Raw genomic sequence first — 19,082 nt, 5'->3', positions numbered from 1 at the left:
TTAACATTTGATTGGGAGCCGCCCAGAGTGCCTGGGAAACTCAGCCAGATGGGTGGGGTATAAATAATAAATTATTATTATTATTATTATTATTATTATTATTATTATTATTATTACTGGCCAAGGCAGCAGCTAAGAGAAGGTTTTCCCTGCAATTAGCAATTGGTGGAGATTGGAAGCGAACAAGAGGGGAGATGAAGAAAGGGCATGTGATTACTGAAGAACTCTCTGTCCCACTGCTATTCCCAGAAAGTCATTGTCTCTCCAACTGAAGAACAAATGCTGGATCTCAGCCTTCACCATGCTGATGTTTTCACTGCAACTGCTATCAGTCCCAGTGCTGATAGGGACTGTAGTCAAAACATCCAGAGCCCACCAGCCCATTTAAAAGCTCCACACTGCTTTCTTTAGCTGCCGCCTCCTCAATTTCTTGTCGTAATTGTTTGCAACTGTGCCTTCAATATCACACCTTTTAAGAAACTCCCATCCATCTCGATCTCTCTCTCTGAGTATATCTGACATGGGGATCTCACCCAGTAGTTCCTTAAGATTTTAAAACTCTGTTTTCTTAAAATCCAGAGTTTGTGCATCCGACTACACCCAGCTTTCCCCTCACTTTGCATAATGGATCCCAGTAGGTCACTTCCACCCAAGCTTCTCACTATGTTGGTGTGGATCAGGTCTAAGATAGTCGATCCTCTTGTTGCTTCTTCCACCTTCTGGGAAATGAAATTTTCAGCAAGGCAATTGCGAAATTTGTTGGACCTTACGTTTTTCGCAGAGTTCGAGTCCCGACGGATATCAGCTGAGGTCTCCCATGACTACTATATCTCTGAATGTTTGGTAATCTGCTATAGGAAAACATCATCTCAAGTTTTGTCTGGCTTTGGAGGTTTATAGCAGACTCCCACACTGAAGATACGGTTGTTTGCCTCTCTCATCATTTTTACCCAAATAAGAATGTAAGGCAAATGTTCAAACAGATACCCAAAAACAAAAAGAACCCAGTGACTCCAAATTTTGACGAATTCTAACCTATTTACTAACACCACAGTGTTCTCAGTCTACTTATGAGTAAGCAGTGAGGATGGTCAGTTTCCCAGTGAGTGGTCAAAGTCAGTACCTCTGATGATGGGATGGGAGAATGCTGCATAGGGTAGCCTTTTTTTTTAAGGACTTTCTCTCTCCCCCCCCCCAATTTTCTGTTGATTTTTACAGTTTACATTCATATTCAAATAATAATCATACATACAAAGGATTCCCCTGGACTTCCGTCTGCCCCTCTATGAGTTCCGTCAACATTCCTTTTTTCAACTAGTAGCACCTTAGTAGCACAGAAATGAAGCACAAATAAACAACATTTGCCCCCATGAAAATTTGTTTCCTACTGCTGTTTAGCTAAGAGCCGCCATTCAAATTTAACATTTTTATTAATTTTTGTTTCTGCTCACCCTTGCGTGCCACAGTCCTTAAAGGTAAAGGGACCCCTGACCATTAGGTCCAGTCATGACCGACTCTGGGGTTGCGGTGCTCATCTCGCTTTATTGGCCGAGGGAGCCGGCGTATAGCTTCCGGGTCATGTGGCCAGCATGACTAAGCCGCTTCTGGCGAACCAGAGCAGTGCACGGAAACGCCGTTTACCTTCCCGCCAGAGTGGTACCTATTTATCTACTTGCACTTTGTGCTGTTGAAATGCTAGATTGGCAGGAGCAGGGACTGAGCAATGGGAGCTCACCCCGTCGTGGGGATTTGAACCGCCGACCTTCTGATAGGCAAGCCCAAGGCTCTGTGGTTTAACCCACAGCATAGTTTGTTCTTGGTATGAGCTTTCGTGTGCATGCACACTTCTTCAGATACTAAAAGCCCGAATTGGATTTGAGGACACCTGGCTCCTTCTGACCAATGAGCGCCAATGTCACATTTCTCAGCTGAACAGGGGAAACCTTTCAAAAGACTTGGAACGGTGACAGACATTCACAGGCACAGAGGGAGATGGGCCATCTCCAATGTAAATCAAACCTTGAGTCCCAACACCTTTCACCTTAAATGCCGTCCTGTGAATTGGAATAACTGGCAAGCAAGTGAGCAAGGATTTCTTGACAGATACAACCCACATCAATTGCTATTACTTATGCTAAAGTATATGCACCAGAGTAAAAAAAGGTAAAGGACTCCTGACAGTTAAGTCCAGTCTCAATGACTCTGGGGTTGCGGCGCTCATCTTGCTTTACTGGCTGAGGGAGCCGGCGTTTGTCCGCAGTTTTTCTGGGTCATGTGGCCAGCATGACTAAGTCGCTCCTGGCGAAACCAGAGCAGTGCACGGAAACGTTGTTTACCTTCCTGCCGGCGTGGTACCTATTTATTTACTTGCACTTTGACGTGCTTTCCAACTGCTAGGTTGGCAGGAGCAGGGACCGAACGGGAGCTCACCCCGTTGCGGGGATTCGAACTGGCGACCTTCCGAGTGGCAAGCCCAAAGCTCAGTGGTTTAGACCACAGCGCCACCTATGCACCAGAGTAAGACATGCTAAAACGTCCTGGTATAGGCAGTTCCTACAAGGTGCAAGATAGGGCAACCAGATTTCCTAGATCCTACAGCAATCAATCATAGTCTGATGCAGTTCTTCAAGGTTGCAACAGGTGAAGTGGGGTGACGTTCAGGATTTTCCTCTGCACTCTGGATGCTCTGCTGCTCATTTATATTATGTCAGAGACAACAAAGGATATATGTGCACAACTCACCTGCAATAAGGGGATGATCATATTGGTTTACCTTAACAGGGCGGTTGTGCTACTTGAGAGACAGTAGTGAAAGTACTGTGAACATCTTGCAAGCCCCCCCACCAGTGTTCAGGTTCTGTTACATAACAGTGGGCAGAGATGGGATTGGCTGCTGATGTCACAATAGCCCTTAACTACGCATTGAGTGCTGCTTTTCCTTTGCTGCAGTTGTTACCAGATTTTTTCCAATGAATCTGGGGACACTTTTCAACTTCAATGGGTTTTGTATGGGAACTGGTTTGTAAATCCGGGGACTGTCCTGGGGAAACGTGGATGTCTGCTAACCTTATTGTAGGAGGTTGTAGGCAGCCCTCCCCACCCCCAGGGGAAAGGCCACAGGGCTCCTTCCGATCCCTCTCAGCTTCCTGTTTGTCTTTCTCTTGCTCAGGCTAGCAAAGAGCTTTAGAAGGAGATGGAAGCACTGTCATCTGCAGCATTAGTATTAGAGATTATAAAACTAGCAAGTGAAACCACCAATGAATATCTGCAGTGTATCCTTGCCCCATGGGACGCGGGTGGCACTGTGGGTTAAACCACAGAGCCTAGGACTTGCCGATCAGAAGGTTGGCGGTTCGAATCCCCGCGACGGGGTGAGCTCCCATTGCTCGGTCCCTGCTCCTGCCAACCTAGCAGTTCAAAAGCACATCAAAGTTCAAGTAGATAAATAGGTACCACTCCGGCGGGAAGGTAAACGGCGTTTCCATGCGCTGCTCTGGTTTGCCAGAAGCGGCTTAGTCATGCTGGCCACATGACCCGTAAGCTGACCCTTGGCCAATAAAGCGAGATGAGCACCGCAACCCCAGAGTCGGCCACAACTGGACCTAATGGTCAGGGGCCCCTTTACCTTTACCCTTGCCGCCTAAAAGAGAACTCCAGCCATTTCCTTCAAGGAGGGCATTCCACTCTACTCCGCCTCCTCCTTTTTTGTCACTCATCCCTGCTGCTTCAAAGTGGGGGGAGCTGCCTTCCTTTTATCGTTATTTGTCCTTTTGCAAAACCTCAGAAGAATGCAAGATTGAAATCCTCCCATGTCTTGCATGAGCGTGAAACTTTTTGCTGAAGCAAAGATGGCAGCCCTCTCTGCATTTGCCTGGGAGCAGGTCTCCTTGACCTCCGCAGAGTTGCCTTCAGAGCTAATGTGCAAAAGGAGGAGCTGTTAGAGAGAGGAAGGAGGAACATGTAGCATCCGAGACAGCGTTGGAGCTCTGCATGGGGGTTTAGGTCCTCCACGGAGGCGTGGACCAAGTCAGTTGCAGAGTGGCAGGTATCCACTGCGCACAGTTGCCTCCTTCATGATGACTCTCCCAACACTGCCCCATTCAGCACCTGACCCTGGGGAGATGCAAGGTGGGGAGGAACGGTGCACAATGCGGGATCTGTCTGATGAGATGAATCGCCCTTTTGTTCTTAGGGGGAATGCTATCAACCCATCCATCTCCGCCAGGTAGGCACCTGCGCAGGGGCTCCTTCGCTCCTCTTCCGCCCCTGCATAGCATGCTATGCAGCAGAAGGCTGTGCCAATGCGTAGATGAGGGTTGTGACTGAGGGATGCTCAGACTGGAACACCACCTATTCAGTCATCAAAGAGCAACGTGCTGGGGAGAGCAAATTGTTAGAAGAAAGCTGCTACCTACAGAGGCCTCTGTTGGAAAAGGAACGGGAAGGTGTAGGTGGAATCAAAGGAGTTAAACCGAGAGGGGGAACAGGAGTTCATTTGCATGGAAGTTGGAACTTAAGGGATCAGCAGTCGGGAAACAGCTTAGAACAAGAGCCAGAATTCCTGGGTTCTAAGTTCTGCTTTCTGAATCTCTGGATCATAGGTAGGAAAACTAAGGCCCAGGGGCCGGATCCGGCCCAATCACCTTCCAAATCCGGCCCGCGGACGGTCCAGGAATCAGCGTGTTTTTACATGAGTAGAATGCGTCCTTTTATTTAAAATGCATCTCTGGGTTATTTGTGGGGCATAGGAATTCATTCACCCCCCAAAAATATATATATATAGTCTGGCCCCCCACAAGGTCTGAGGGACAGTGGACTGGCCCCCTGCTGAAAAAGTTTGCTGACCCTTTCTCTGTATCTTGATTGGTGTCTCCCTCCTCCTAAGCCTCAGCTGTGACCCTTGTATGCAGGGAAATCTGTGTGAACTTTTAAGCCTGTGCTCAGCACCTCTCTCTCAACCCTGCAGGGCCTTGAGATGCCAGCTGAAAGCTGCTATGACCCTGCCTTATGCGGCCATGCACAACCAATGGTGCCACCTCCCAGCTACGGGCAGTGCACAGAGATGGGGGACTGTTCGATTTCCTACAGCCATCCTGCTCCAGCTTACGAGCGCCCCTTCCCAGAAACTCTGCCGGGCCCTTGCACTGTCTACAGCTACACCGGCATGCTGATCTCGTCTTCCCTCGAGCCTCCTGGACCTGCCATTCTGGGCGAATGTAAAGGGGCACCAGGGATGGTGCTGGAGAGGGACTTGGCCAGTTGCTATGGGCCACAAGGCCCTTGCAAGCCCCAAGAGGACTTGGAATCAGACTCTGGCTTGTCCCTTAACTACAGCGATGCAGAGTCCCTAGAAGCAGAGGGGCTGGAGAGGGCAGAGTATGCGCCACTGTACCCCATGGACCATGCACCACCCTACCCAATGTTGCCCCCTGTGCCAGAGTTGCCCTGCGCCAACCCACCCCTGGAACATTCTTTGGAGAAAGGGAGGAGCCCACATGGGGAGCTGGTGGGCAGTCGGGACGAGCGGCGGGCCCTTGCCATGAACATCCCTTTCCCAGTCGAGAAGATCATCAACCTGCCCGTGGACGACTTCAACGAGCTGGTGACACGCTTCCCGCTGAGCGAGCCTCAGCTGGCTCTGATCAGAGACATCCGCCGGCGCGGCAAGAACAAAGTGGCAGCTCAGAATTGCCGCAAGCGCAAGCTAGAGACCCTGGTTCACTTGGAGCGGGAGCTGGAGGAGCTGAGTTGCGAGCGGCAGCGGCTGCTACGGGACCGAGGAGAGTTTAACAGGACCCTAGCGCTCACCAAGCAAAAGTTGGGGGCTCTCTACCACCAGGTCTTTTGCATGTTGCGTGACGAAGCTGGCAACACTTACTCCCCTGAAGAGTATGTACTGCAGCTCACGGCAGATGGCGGAGTCTTCCTGGTACCGCGAAACAACCAGCCAGACAACCCCAGTGACTGAACAGAGCAGATTCTGGGGGGAGGAATTGCAGGGATTGAATAGACCCAAAATAAGCAACCCTGCACTATTTTCAAGGAGACTCAAGGAGCCTCCACCTCAGGCTTTAAGGCTACCCAAACAGAGGAGCACGGTCTATTGCAAGCCACATGGCAAATGAACGCATATACATATTTGTAACTGAACAAATGCCATTGCTTCTGAACTTAAAAGTGCTTATGACTGTATCTAGGCTGTTCTTTAAACACACAACCGATTTACAGAATTGGGAGAGGGAAACAGCTTTGGGAGCTTGAAGGCAACTAGAATCTATCCAAAGAACTATTGACCTAGCCAAACTAATCACTTTTGTTAGCTTGACATTATTTGCTTCATCCACACACCATTTCTAAGGTTAGTCTTTCCCAGATTGTTTACTGAAGGCAGTACAGTCGTACCTTGGATCTCAAACGGCTTAGTTGCTGAACGTTTCGGCTCCCAAACGATTGAAAACTGGGAGTGTTCCGGTTGTTGGAAGCCAAATATCCAGTGCAGCTTCTGATTGGCTGCAGGACTCTCAGAATACATTGTTTGGCAACCAGGCTACGACTGTATTCCCAGACCATTATGGCAGGGAGTGGGGAGTCTCAAGAAATGGACCAACCAAATCTTCCTCCAAGCCTCTTTATATGGCCCTTTGAACTCATGTACGGCCTCCTGCTTTATACCTCAAGTGCTGCCTCAATGAAACATGCCCAAGAATTCTTGTTTACCTCAGTGGAAAGGTTGCATCGAGTGTGAAATTTGCCTACTGGCAAGGGGGTTGGACTAGATGACCCTTGGGTCCCTTCCAACTCTTAGGATTCTATTGTTCTACTGTGCAAAAGCAAACTTGCATTCACTGTTCCTCCTACTTTTGCCCCCGCCCACCCACCCGCTGGCATGCAGCACAAAGACTGAAAAAAGATCTGTATGGTGGTGTTAGATCTGTCTCCTAACAAAAGGTATAGCAACTCGTTTAATTCTGATCAGAATTAATTCTCCACCCACCCTGCCTTCCTGGTCTTCGGAAACTACAAGGTCTTTAGAACAGTGATGGGAAACGTAACGTCTTCCAGATGATGGACTTCAGCTCACAAGCTCAGGAAGCAAGCCTGATGTTGGGAATTGGGAGTCTAGCCCAGACAGCCTGTTTCTTAAATTTACTCTAGAGGGCCAAATGAATTAGCACTAGTGGAGTTGAATCCAGTGTTTCTCAAAAGGGGTTGGCATACCCTCCAATGCAGAATAATAAGATTGAGGGTAGGGGAGTGCTTCCAAAATGTAGGAACCACAAATTTTCAACCTATCTGAAAATTCAACAGAAAATGAGGCTGCTTGCAATCTTTTCAGAATTAGCCATAGTCATGCTCCATTAAGAGCACACAGGACTCTTCAGACCCCCTTTCACCCTCATTTTGTGGAACTACGCTTGCTGTTGGCTACAAGCACCACTTCAGGCATTTGAAGTTAAATACAAGGCTCATCCACATTGCCCTTTTTCCCACAAGTCCCGTATACAAATCCAAGGTTTACCTTTTGCTCTGCAACTTTCGCGAGGAAAACCCAGTTTACTGTTGAATCAGAACAAACATCAACCCACAGAAAATCCAATTGATATTTGTTCCGATTCAGTGGTGAACAGTGTAAAGACACCAAAACAAACCACACGCCAGAGACCTGTGCGTAGAAATGAGACAAAAGGAAGTGAATGAACCGTTCCACAAAAAAAAAACTGCAAGGAGGAACCAAAACTGGTTCTATGACCTGTGCTCTGCTAGAATAAATTAAGCAAGCCTACTTGACTAAGGCTCAGGAAAGAGCAGAGGCTTTTAAGAACCAGATGCTTACTGTCGCTTCCAGATTGTTGAGGTGCGGTACAAAATTGTTTTAGCCAACTACGTATTACAAACCTGAGTTTCAGCAGGGAGGCTAGCTTGTGGCTCAAGAAGTTTGAAGCCTCTGTAAATGCTACACCAGCTTATTATGGGACAGGCTTGCACTAGCTCTGGTAGATCACCCCTTGCTCTTTACCCATGGAAATCAACAACATAATGTGGTCTCTTAAAATGCATGCTCCTTTCCAGAAATGCAGGCCACCTGCACCCCCCAGTATAAGTGTACCAGGGTGTTGGGCAGAACACACTTGTGCAGGAGAGGACTGTGGCATCAAAACACATCTGGCCTGCAAAGCAGCATGGCCACTCACAATGTGTAAATAAGTTGAACTTCAATCTTTCTACAGAATAAACTTGTTTGGTTAAATCGTGCCTCATGTTGCATTTCCCTTTGCATCGTAGCATCAGTATTTTAAGTCATTTTGGTTTTGCGCATCAAAGGTTTGTGGGGCGGTTGTGTTTTACAAACCCGACGGAACTGGCTGCTAGAGCAAATACAGACACCCAAGGTATTTCAGGGACGCAGGATGATTTCAACAAAGCTGTGTGTGCGCTGTGTAAGGAGCAGAGCGCCTCAACCGAGTTATCTGTGTCTGTCCCTGCTTGAAAAACAATGCTAAGAAATGCAAAATATTGCTCATTTTATTAAGATGGGGCTTTTGGCCCCAGTCATTTTATTTATGGAAGGGAGAAATTGTAGGTGTTGAGCAGCTGAAATCTGAAGACATAATTGTAGGTCAACTTCAATAAATTCTGCAATGAAAGGTGCACAATGAAGTGGGAGTTCAACCATGTTTTTATATGAAGGCCAAGAAGGCTGTGTCAGAATATTATGGAATTCACTACTGCCTTAGAAGTTGACAACTCTGAAAATGCAACCCAGTTGCTACAAAAATAATAATAATTACTTAACAGCTATTCACATGAATAGTTTATGTATACAGCTACCCAGTAGCCATTTAACCTTTCTTGGAAAGCTTTGTGGTACGTGAAATTGAAGAGTCCTGCAAGAAAAGAACAAAGGGTGAAACACAGGGAACATTTGAACACACATTAGTATTACTCTTCATTACTAGATGCAGCCTAGTATTTGCCTATCAATCTAGAAATAAAACAAAATACTGGAATCCATTGAAAGTTAGCCCAGTTGATTAAGAGCAGGCATGTCCAAAGTCCGTTTTGTGGGCCTAATCCGGCCCATGGCAATTTATTTCCTGGGGTAAAATCCTAAAAAAAAACAAAAAAACACCTCAACAACTTTGGTCGGCCCTCATGGCCCTTTACTTCATCAAATCTGGCCCTCTTTGAAAAAAGTTTGGACACCACTGATTCAAGTGTGTGGTGCTCATATTGCCAAGGTTATAGGTTCATTCTGCATAGCAGCTACCTGGCATATTTCTTCTAGATCAGGCATAGGCAAACCCGGCCCTCCAGATGTTTTGGGACTACAATTCCCATGATTCCTGACCACTGGTCCTGTTAGCTAGGGATCATGGGAGTTGCAGTCCCAAAACATATGGAGTGCTGAGTTTGCCTATGCCTGGCCTAGATGATCCTTGGGTCCCTTCCAACAATTCTATGATTCTATCCTATAGCTAACTATCAAGTGCTTCTTGTATTTTATTGCACCCAGTCACTTCACCACATTCTGCCTCACCCACCTTCTTAGGATTGGCTGGTTTTACCTGGTTTTAACAGAAAATGAGATCCAGGGGCATCCTAGTCCATTTGTCTTGGAGCAGGTGTTTTAGCACCGGACAGCTCTTCTCCTATAAAAAGGAAGACGTGTTAAAATACTTAATACGACCTCACCCTATTACATTTAACAGGTACTTTGCATGGGAGTCCCCTCCCCCCAAAGTAGTCTGCATTTACAGCAGTATAGCCATTGCATTGTGGTACTATGCTTTTATAAGTCCACAAGGCTACCCGAGGAGGAGATAAGAGGCAGTGCTTTCATTAAGTACATTTCATCACCCATGTTGTGACTAATTTTTTTTTTTATAAAAAAAAAAAATAGGAAAGTCAATATTATGTTCTACCCATCTAATGCTTATTTTACAGCACTGGGAAAATTTAAGTAGCTCAACTAGTATTTACAAGGTAAACTCAGCCTCTGAGAAAAGTTTAGCAGGATAACAAAACTGTATAGGACATAAGTAAAATCTGTTCTTACCTACCAGTACAGTAATATAACCTTTCCTTCCTTCTGCGTCTGACTGCTAGTCCTAAGAGCAAGGATCCTTACTCTCGTCTGCCTCCTTCCGGTGGTCACTGAGCACTTTTCTAGTCAGCAGAAGCCTGCACCTGGCTTATCTGTCCACTCGACTCAACACGCGTCTACTCTCAGCTGTGGTAGCGTCTGAGCTGGAAGCCATTCGGAGCTATGCTTGCTAGCCGTTCCTAGTAGCTCAACCATCTGCAAGCCTCCCGGATTTTGTAAAGCTACTTAGTTTTCGGATCCTGGCGTGCTCTCCTCTGTTGTGGTTATGCTACCATGCCAAAACCGAGCATTACTTCGTGAATCCTGAGGTCTCGTCTCCCTCAACAGAATAAGGATCCGCCTGCTATTGCAAACTCAGCCACGTAAAAACCCATCAGGACTATCAGTTTTGCATTCTAAATTTAAGCCATTCACCAGTCAAACAAAATTATATATATACAAACACCATTGCTGCTTTAGAAAAAGGTTTAAGCACACGTTAAAACTGGTCTTATTTCAACAAGAGGCTAGGATGGAAATCCTTCATAAGGTGTGCTCAGGTCTCAGTGAAGATTAACTGGACCAATATACTAGGGTTTCCCAAATTTGGGTCTCCAGCTGTTTGTGGACTGCAATGCCTACAATCGTTGGCCACTGGTCCTGCTAGCTAAGGTTTGTTAGTTGTAATCCAAAAACAGCTGGAGACCAAATATTGGGAAAACCCGCACTATACAAACCCTCCCACCCTCCACTTTTAAGTGCAGTTTTGGCTCCACCTCACAGAATGGAAAGGTAGACCAGAAAGCAGTTTTAAATTATTACAGCCAAGAGGCCAATATTCTACTGTCAACTGCACTGGGGAGGGAGAAGTGCCTGGAACTGTTTCTTCAAAAAAGAAAATACAGACTATCCCAAAAATGGGCTGCGGAGTTCAAGTGCATCTAAGCCATTATGTGAGACAGAACTTATCGGCTGTCCCACTCAGATTAGAAGATGTAGGAATAATTACCAAAGTGCTTTTAGCAGACAAGTAGTGTCTTCAATGCCCACAAGACTAAGGCCCCATCTGCACTATACCATTTAAAGCATCCCACTTTAAGTCATTATTTTCCCCAAAGAATCCTAGGGACTGCCATTTGTTAGGGGTGCAATCCCCTAACCAACTGCAGACCTCGGGATGCTCTGGGGGAAGCCATGAACATTAAAGTGGCATGATGCTGCTTTAAACATTTAATGCAGATGGGGCCTAATTTAACTTTACTTTATTAATCCAAAGAATTTAAAAGCATTAAAGCTGACAGAAAAGAGCTGCTCTTCCTAGACGAGGCCAGGAAACTGGAGGAGCCTTGTTGGGGAGCTGCCTAGTATACCAGTTTCACATGTGTACTGCTTTTCTTAGGCACCAGCATTAACCAATGGCCCTATGGAGTTTTCCTGCATTCTAATCAGGAAAGCTTTGTTTATTAACCCAGCAAGAACGTTCAGACCCATTTCTGTTATATGCTGCAATGTTGCATCCCATCAGCACAAGTATTTCCATTTGCACAACAGAAATCCCCATCTGTTCAAGGGTTTGTGAGCAGATTTGGGTAGGAGAAGGGGAGGAGAGAGTTGTTGTTACACGTGGAAATCCTTGTACTGTTGGTTCACTTCGCAGCACTATTTTAAACACAACTGCTTCCAGTAAAAAATTCTAATCAACCATAAAGACAGAGGCTACACAACTGTGGAGTCTTTACCCAGATCTACAGCTTTTAAAAGCTTTTGCCCAACATACACAAACTAATATAATTCTGTTGTCTAGCTACTTAGTAAAGAACTCAACTTGTTTTGTTCCAATCTTCCCCAGTTAACTAGGATGCTCAATGCCTTCTTAATAATTGTAGTATTTCACAGACCAACCCAAAACATTTAGCTAGGGGCAGATGAGAAGTCATATTTTACTAGCCTCTTCGGTTATGGAAACAAATCCCACCCCCATTAGGAACAGGTTGCAAAAACCATTTGGACCTGGCATTAAGCTCCAGTATTGGAGATTTTACAACCTTCAGCAGACTCAATCAACTGGCCCTGGCTTTAAGACTTTTAAAATGTGTGGAATTTAAAAATGTGCAGGGCTGATACTGGTAGCGTATCTATGGCAATCCAGAACCAGCTGGATTTCACAAGTATCACAGCATACCCCAATATAAATATTACTATGAGTCCAAAGTGCCATTTCAAGGGTTCAATGGCAGGTGCTTATACTGCCATTGCAATTGCGGGCAGTACTGCTATTTGGTCTTTGACACAGTATTATAGACCTGTCAACAGGCATTGATACCCTTTAAACTAAGCCTGCACAGCAACTATGCAGCTAAAACCAGTACATATTGACTTACAGTGAAACTTAACTTATACACGGCACATTTTAAAAAAGACACATTTATTCAGCGTCATGATCAGTCTATTACAGTTAGCAATCAACAGCATGGGTGTGGAAAAAAATAATCATCTACATAAAACCCTTGTTGGAATGCTTTGCACTTTCCACAGAACACAAAAACTAAAATATCCTGTTACAGATAGTCACAAATACAGTCCTGATGTTTGCAAACAAGCGCTTGTCTAACACATGTCTTCATGAGGCAGTTCTACCCTGCCACAACTGTGTTTGGCTGAGTTCACAACTGTGGTAACCTGTAGCTTCCCTGTCACTTCTCTGGCTCTCCTCTCCTGCTAAGCTTTGTTTCCTGTTGAATAATACGGAATAAAGTTGTTAATCTAAACACATTTGAGACTCAAAGCTACAATCCAATAGCAAGCTTCTTCCCACCGACTGCCAATCCATATATTAGCTTTTAACATCTGTATTTTAGTCCAAGTAAGCTTAAACTACAATAACTTTGCTCAGCTAAATTAAGAGTTACAATTAAATTTCATCAGCACTGCATATTTCTTCAATGGTTAAAAGGAAGATTCTTACCTAGGAATTAAAACCGCCTTCCGCCGCCATAGCTACTGCCACTACCAGAGCCACCGTAGCCACCTGAAAGAATCAAAGTTGCATTTTCAGAGAGGTGCATACAGCCAAGAACAGGAGCAGCAAGGTAGGAATTAGCCTCTAGTGTCCTACTAGGTAGACTTATCCCCCCCCCCCCCATTCCCTGTGATCAAGGAGCAAAACAGAAGTTCATGCAGTTCAACTTTACTAGTTTAAAGACGCCTACCCCCACTTCCACCATATGGCCCAGAGCTCCTGCCTCCAAAGTTTCCTCCTTTCATGGGCCCAAAGTTTGAAGACTGGTTGTTGTAACTGCCAAAGTCATTGTAGCTTCCACCGCCTCCAAAGCTGCTTCCTGTAGAGAGTAAGAAGCAATGATTTCAACAAGTTACTTGCATCTACCAAAATAGGAACAATTTGCCATCCCTGTCTATTATACCCAGCATCACATGAAGATATACATACTGCTTATCTTCTCCAGAGACAGTTTTGCAAAATGTGGAATTACACTGGTTACCCTAGGTGGTCTTTTTTATTTAAGCTACTGCATTCAAAAAGTGACTTATTAAAAAAATAAATCTTTAAATTATGCTTTAAAGATCCCCTGCTACCAACACAAACCAAAGCAGTCTCGTGTGTGCATCAAGACCTTTAAAGCTTATACTCACTGCAGTCATAAAAGGCAATATTCAACTATACAAAGATTGGCATTCATAGATTTTTTTGTATTTGGTCCTTTCGACAGGATCATCTTTATGTCTCTTTGCCTTGAAGCATGCCAGTTAGCTCAGTTGGTTAGTCTGATGCTGATAATGCCAAGATCACAGGTTCGATCCCCTTGGTGGCCACCTGCATATTCCTGCATTGCAGGGGGTTGATTACATGGCCTTCTGAATGTCTTCCAACTTTACAATTCGGCTTCTATTATTCTTGTTACTACTTTACGTGAAGATGTCGAGAATTTGCCATATGGCAACAGGTACTGAAGCAAATGTGAAATTTAATGCCAAGACCACACTGGGAATTTGTCAAAACCAAAGTAATGATCCGCCCTGTGCATGCAGCTGATTATTTTACCACCCAAACGTAACACTTACCACCACTGCCGCCACCAAAGCCGCCACCTCCGTTGTTATAGCCGTCATAGCTGCCACTGCTGCCATAACCTCTGCTTCCTCCAGAGTATCCGGGTCCACTACCTCCATAGCCTTTAAGAAAAGGACATGTTCTTGTTCACAGCATAAAGTTCTCAATTAGCATACGTGGGAAAATATTTTTAAGAACTTGAAGAGGAAGGGAAGCTGGGGAAGGTATCAAAGACTACCTGCCCCCCAACCGCAGGTTTATCCATTGCCAGCTGTCATGGGGGAGGGTCCAGTTAGGCTGCTGGGTTTTGATAATAGTCTTTTGATGTTAAGTGCCTTTCAATTTAATTTGTAAGCCACTTTGGAAAGATTTACATCCTCAAAGCACAGTTGATGCAAACTTACCATCGTTGCCAAACCCATTGTAGCCATCTCCGCTGCCTCCATAGCCGCCGCCGCCGCCACCACCTCCGCCACTGCGACTGCCAAACCCTCCTGAGAAAGAGCACTACTGTTAGCACCGGGATCAGTTCATTAAGATGACGGGTGATTAAATTTTAGCTGATTTATTAAAATACAGCTATTACAAACACATTCAAAGCAGGCTATGAAGAAAACATTTTCCAAACATTTCTCTTACTATCTTTCTAGAGAAGTTAAGCAAGTTATTCCTGCAAATCCTCAACCAGAATACAGAGGCCTGGGAATTTGTCTTCTAGATGAGTTCTTATACAGTGGTACCCCCGCAAGACGAATGCCTCGCAAGACAAAAAACTCGCTAGACGAAAGGGTTTTCCGTTTTTTGAGTCGTTCAGCAAGACGAATTTCCCTATGGGCTTGCTTCGCAAGACGAAATGTCTTGCGAGTTTGTTTCCTTTATCTTAAAGCCGCTAATAGCCATGCTTCGCAAGACGAAAAAAACCGCAAGACGAAGAGACTCGCGGAACGGATTAATTTTGTCTTGCGAGGCACCACTGTACCTTAAAAAAACAAAAAAAACCAAGCTGCACTGGGGGACTGCTCCTTTATTTCTTGTAGCATGGTAGTTAAGCTGATGTTACAACCCACCTCAAATCAGGCTAAAACCTAGTAGGGATTCCTGACCAACCAGCTGAAGACCAATGTTCTGGCTGGTATACCCCTTCTGCACAAGAGATAGGTAAATATGAACATGCAACTTCCATCTATTTGAATCAATAACTAGACACTGAAACAAGGTTTCTTCTCCCATTTTAGTGCAGTTGGTTTTTTGGTTGGGTTTATAAAACATGAGCCCAGGGCAGATTCTTTGGAATAAGTGTTTGAAGTCTTTGAAGCCCTTGCGTCAACATTAAATATTGAAAGTAACCAGTAAAATTGTCCTTACCACGGCCACCAAAGCTGCTGCCACGGTTGAAGTTCTCACCACCGCCAAATCCGCCTCCACGGCCACTCCCAAAGCTGCCAGAGCTACTACGACCTAACAAAAAAAAAAAAAAAAAAACCTACATTCAGCACTACAAAGAGGCACTAGCAGTCTAGGTTCATATCAATCAAAGCCACAAAACTCACCTCTTTGGCTGGATGAGGCACTGGCCATTTCCTGCTTTGACAAGGCTTTCCTGACTTCACAGTTATGCCCGTTCACAGTATGGTATTTCTGAACTATATATAAAGAAGACAAAGTGTTGTCAGTATTTCCCTTGCTGTCAGTGTTTCTCTTGCAACTCTAAAATTGGAAGTCAAACCAACTCAAATAATACACTTACTGACAATTTTGTCCACAGAGTCATGGTCATCAAAAGTAACAAAGGCAAACCCCCTCTTCTTGCCACTGCCACGGTCAGTCATGATCTCAATAACTTCAATTTTGCCATACTGTTCAAAGTAGTCCCTTAAGTGGTGCTCTTCTGTATCTTCTTTAATTCCCCCAACAAAGATTTTTTTTACTGTTAAGTGAGCTCCAGGCCTTTGAGAGTCCTAGAATAAGACAGGATAAATGCAATGTTAGGCTTGTATTATCAACTGTGAGCCAGTAGCTACCATTTTATTCTCCCAGTCACTGCTCTGCAACTCTCTGTACTGGCGAAAGCTATCATACAGACAGCATGTTTAGGTTAAGTTGAAGACTGGTGTATATTTTACATCAAGGGTATGTGCTGTAGTTCAGAGACAGCCAACAGGTCTCTTTAGAGGTTGTGGGACTACAATTCCCATGAGTTCCAGCTGGAGAGCACCACAAGTATGCACCACTGAATGTGGGGTGGGTAGGGGAGAACAATTCTAAATAAACATGAATTGCTCCACACTAAACAAATCCTGTGTATTCAGAACCAGGAATTGACCAGAGCACATACTGGATTACAGCATTACATGAATACCAACCAACAGAATAGTTGCTCTTATGGCCATGTAAAATATAGCAATGCACAGGGACCCAGCATACCACCTAAGACTTTCATTATTAACTATAATGGTTGAAAAAAACAAAAGGATGCAACAGGTTAAATATTCCATAACCTACTAGCACTGAAAGTATAGTTTTAATTACATTGTACCTTCCCTACTGTAAGCTTCCCTACTGGTATTAATATAGTTGCTTTAACTGCAGTTCCGGATAACCAGGTACATGAACACAATGTTTATGGCCTTCAGCTACAGGAAACTAATACAGTGGTACCTCGGGTTAAGAACTTAATTCATTCCAGAGGTCTGTTCTTAACCTGGGTACCACTTTATCTAATGGGGCCTCCCGCTGCTGCTGTGCCGCCGCGCAATTTCTGTTCTCATGCTGAAGCAAAGTTCTTAATCCGAGGTACTATTTCTGGGTTAGTTGAGTCTGTAACCTGAAGCAACTGTAACCCAAGTTACCACTGTACAGCACTTTGGCACACTCCTCACTAGTGCAGCCGACAGCAGCTCTCACCTCTCTGGATACAGCTCTTTTTGGTTCAACAACTCTCCCATCAACTTTGTGGGGCCTGGCATTCATGGCAGCATCAACCTCTTCCACTGTTGAATAGGTGACAAATCCAAAGCCCCTGGAGCGCTTAGTGTTTGGGTCTCGCATCACCTAGTATAAAAAAAGCCAAGTCAGATTATTTCACTTTGTTCTAAGGATACAACACACATCATAGCATGCCATGGAATGCATGATTCTTACAGGACTCAAAAACATTCATTTTTCTTGAGTAATGCCATCTACAACACCAAGTAACCAATGTCCCCACCAAAATGAAAAGCCAATCCCCATATAAACACCTACCACACAGTCTGTAAGTGTGCCCCATTGTTCAAAATGATTGCGAAGGCTTTCATCTGTCGTCTCGAAACTTAGGCCGCCAATGAACAGTTTGCGTAGCTGTTCAGGTTCCTTGGGGGACTGAAAAAGAGAAGAGTAGGGAAATATAGAACAAGGAAGGTGGCACTGTAGGACTCTCCCATTGAACTACAGCGTCATGTAGATAAGCAGGCCTACTAATGCACAATAATCCTTGGATGAGTTAGCACACTTGTTACCTATTTCCCTGCTAGCACCCTAACTGGTATCAACATGTCAGCAAAGCTTCTCAACAAGAGTAGGGGCACACTCCAATCCTGCATTTGTCACTATTTCACATAATCACTATATCCCAAATAACCAAGGACTGCCTTTTATTCTTGTTCTGATAACCTTTTATTTATTATTTATGCCTTTTATTCTTGTTCTTGTTTTCAGCTACACATTATGATGTATTAAAGCAATAGGAAATGCATCAGCTATGTATTTTGCTGCTTAATTTTATAAAACACAAGTATGCTTTCCAAGTCTTGTTGAGAATATTGCTCTTCCTTCACTTAAATCTGCCCTTCTACAAATAAACACACTTCTAAGGAAGACCACAAGCTACCTATCAGAATCCATTTCTAAGAAAAGGGGAAAAAACCTAAAGGGGGCAGGAAAGCATCAAGTCTATTTTCAGCTACAGGATGGCAACATTGTAGTATTTTAGGTCTCTTGGCAGAGCCAGAAACTTTGTAGCCCTAAAATGGCCAAGATTTTCAAGCTGTTCGCTAATAGTAGCGCCCCAAGTTCTACATACCTAGTTGGGAGTACATAATGTGCTTACGTACGGCAGGCCTCCCTACTGAATGATAAACGTGCATTATGTACACGAATCCCAAGAAAATTATCATCCAAGAGACAGGGGCGAAAGCGTGAAAGACATCCACGGTTGCAAAGGGAAAGTTGGCGAAGGGAAAAACTGGCGAAATTTGCGGCGGGGGGGGGGGGCGGAGAGGCTGCAGACAAAGCAGGAGAGCACGTGGTGTGCGCACGTCCCCATCCCCCACGCAACTCGAAGAAGGGGAACCGGAGGCCAGTGCGCAGGCGCGCGCCAATCCTCCTAGCCCGCAGAGCGCAGGCGCAGCCATTCCAAGCGTTGGGGAAGAGCAGCGGTGACCGCCACGCACTGTGAAACATGGCGCCTGCCCTGGAAAGCCAGCGCGCATGCGTAGCCCGAGGGGAGGTGGGGGGCAAAAAAGAGGCCAGGCGGCAAAGGAAGGCCGACGCCTTGAAGCAGAAGGCGAAGCAAATGGCGGGGAAAGAGAGAAAAGAATTCCGGGGTGGGAATAGGGAATATATACATTTTTTTTAGACTTACTTCGTGAGGAGACATATCGCACCCGTAATCGGACGATCCCTAAAGGCAAAGGAAACATAATTCCACAAAAACAAGCCACAGGTTGAGGGTCGAAAGAATGGAACTAAACCGCCCGTAGTCAGGGCTCTTACCTCAGACTTCGACATGGCGGCGGCGTAATTACAGGCAAGGCCTAGCCCGGCTTCCCCACAAAGCGACGCTGCCTCTCGCTGAAGCCGAGACGAAAAGGGGCCGAATCAGCGAGTGCGCCGCCGCCTCACTAGTAACGCCCACACCGGCCCCATTTCATTGGGCAGGCGTCTCGGCTT

General features: G+C 45.3%; 2 protein-coding genes across 9 annotated transcripts in view; one reads left to right on the top strand and one right to left on the bottom strand.

Annotated features, from left to right (window-relative positions):
- Window positions 1-8,248, top strand: part of NFE2 (nuclear factor, erythroid 2) — a 30,646-nt gene extending 22,398 nt beyond the window's left edge. For all 4 annotated transcript variants that reach the window (XM_083427808.1, XM_083427811.1, XM_083427810.1 and 1 more), the window contains one exon: window positions 4,967-8,248. In XM_083427808.1, coding sequence (XP_083283934.1) covers window positions 4,967-5,968 — 1,002 coding nt within the window. In that variant the 3' untranslated portion in view covers window positions 5,969-8,248. The remainder of the gene's footprint in view (window positions 1-4,966) is intronic.
- Window positions 8,249-8,505: 257 nt separating this feature from the next.
- Window positions 8,506-19,047, bottom strand: HNRNPA1 (heterogeneous nuclear ribonucleoprotein A1). 5 transcript variants are annotated; one of them, XR_014508068.1, is made up of 13 exons: window positions 18,906-19,047; window positions 18,775-18,813; window positions 17,397-17,513; window positions 17,058-17,204; window positions 15,901-16,111; window positions 15,704-15,796; window positions 15,519-15,611; window positions 14,558-14,647; window positions 14,165-14,275; window positions 13,294-13,422; window positions 13,050-13,112; window positions 9,567-9,650; window positions 8,506-8,885 (listed from the first exon to the last, which is right to left on the bottom strand). XR_014508068.1 is itself a non-coding variant. In XM_083427853.1 (12 exons), the coding sequence occupies exons 1-11, from the start codon at window positions 18,918-18,920 to the stop codon at window positions 13,057-13,059; spliced, it is 1,101 nt and encodes a 366-aa protein (XP_083283979.1). In that variant the 5' UTR covers window positions 18,921-19,047; the 3' UTR covers window positions 8,800-9,650; window positions 13,050-13,056. The 5 variants fall into 5 exon arrangements, 3 of the variants coding, with proteins under 3 accessions (XP_083283979.1, XP_083283978.1, XP_083283980.1); XR_014508069.1 differs by lacking the exon at window positions 18,775-18,813 and having other exon boundaries at window positions 18,906-19,046; XM_083427853.1 differs by having other exon boundaries at window positions 8,800-9,650.
- Window positions 19,048-19,082: the final 35 nt, after the last annotated feature.

This window comes from Podarcis tiliguerta (genome assembly GCF_965153285.1).
Source record: "Podarcis tiliguerta genome assembly, chromosome: 2".
Lineage (NCBI taxonomy): Eukaryota > Metazoa > Chordata > Lepidosauria > Squamata > Lacertidae > Podarcis > Podarcis tiliguerta.
This window is presented reverse-complemented; position numbering and strand designations above follow the sequence as displayed.

Coding starts and splice junctions, on each gene's coding strand:
- HNRNPA1 (XM_083427853.1), bottom strand. Junction 17,205..17,396: donor GCACACTTACAGACTGTGTG/GTAGGTGTTTAT, acceptor TTTTTATACTAG/GTGATGCGAGACCCAAACAC. Junction 16,112..17,057: donor AAAGAGCTGTATCCAGAGAG/GTGAGAGCTGCT, acceptor GTCTTATTCTAG/GACTCTCAAAGGCCTGGAGC.